Raw genomic sequence first — 699 nt, forward strand, 5'->3', positions numbered from 1 at the left:
GTACACACACACCAATGAAAACAGTTTTGGAAAATGTTCACTTTGGACGAAGTTTTCACTTAACAAAAATGCGTTTGCATGTGAACGAAAGGACAAAACCACAGAGGGACACGGACTAAGGAAGTGTGTGGGAGATGGGGTGGAGTACGAGCTCCACCAGGGTCTTAATGTGAAGTCCATCGGATCAGACTGAAGTTGTTCACTGGAGTGTAACACACACAGGAGTGAATCAGGGAAGAACATCATTCTCATGGTTTCTATGTGGAAATTCAGAGTGATCTCACAGTACACACACACACACACACGAAAAGCCGAAGTCTTTCAGACGGAGATCTTCAACAAAGAGCCGGAGGTAAAAATTAAAAAGTTTATTTCAGTTCATCGTTCAAACAAACCGCAGAGGAACAAATTAAGAAGTTTACAAAAAAGTCAAATAAAAAGTAGTCATGATGTATAAACAAACATTATACACATTCTAACCAACTGGGTTTGATCTTATCTGTAGTGTGTGTGTGTGTGTGTGTGTGTGTGTGAGAAACAGAAAGAGAGTTCAAATGTTCAGAAAAGTGTTTCTAAAACAAAACAAAAGCTCTTAAAGGGAATGAATGTGGACAATGGGATGTTGCAAGATGTGTGTGTGCGCGTGTGTGTGTGTGTTCAGGCGTTACGGTCGATGCGCACATCCACCTCTCGGCCGTT

The 699-nt window shown here is 41.3% G+C and overlaps 1 protein-coding gene across 1 annotated transcript in view; it reads right to left on the minus strand.

The window, feature by feature from the left end:
- Positions 1–353: 353 nt before the first annotated feature.
- Positions 354–699, minus strand: part of myef2 (myelin expression factor 2) — a 6,773-nt gene continuing 6,427 nt past the window's right edge. The window contains exon 17 of the mRNA XM_053501114.1: positions 354–699. This exon is cut by the window's right edge and continues 122 nt beyond it. Within this exon, the coding sequence (XP_053357089.1) occupies positions 658–699 (42 nt within the window). The 3' untranslated portion in view covers positions 354–657.

Source organism: Clarias gariepinus, chromosome 7 (genome assembly GCF_024256425.1).
Source record: "Clarias gariepinus isolate MV-2021 ecotype Netherlands chromosome 7, CGAR_prim_01v2, whole genome shotgun sequence".
Classification (NCBI taxonomy): domain Eukaryota; kingdom Metazoa; phylum Chordata; class Actinopteri; order Siluriformes; family Clariidae; genus Clarias; species Clarias gariepinus.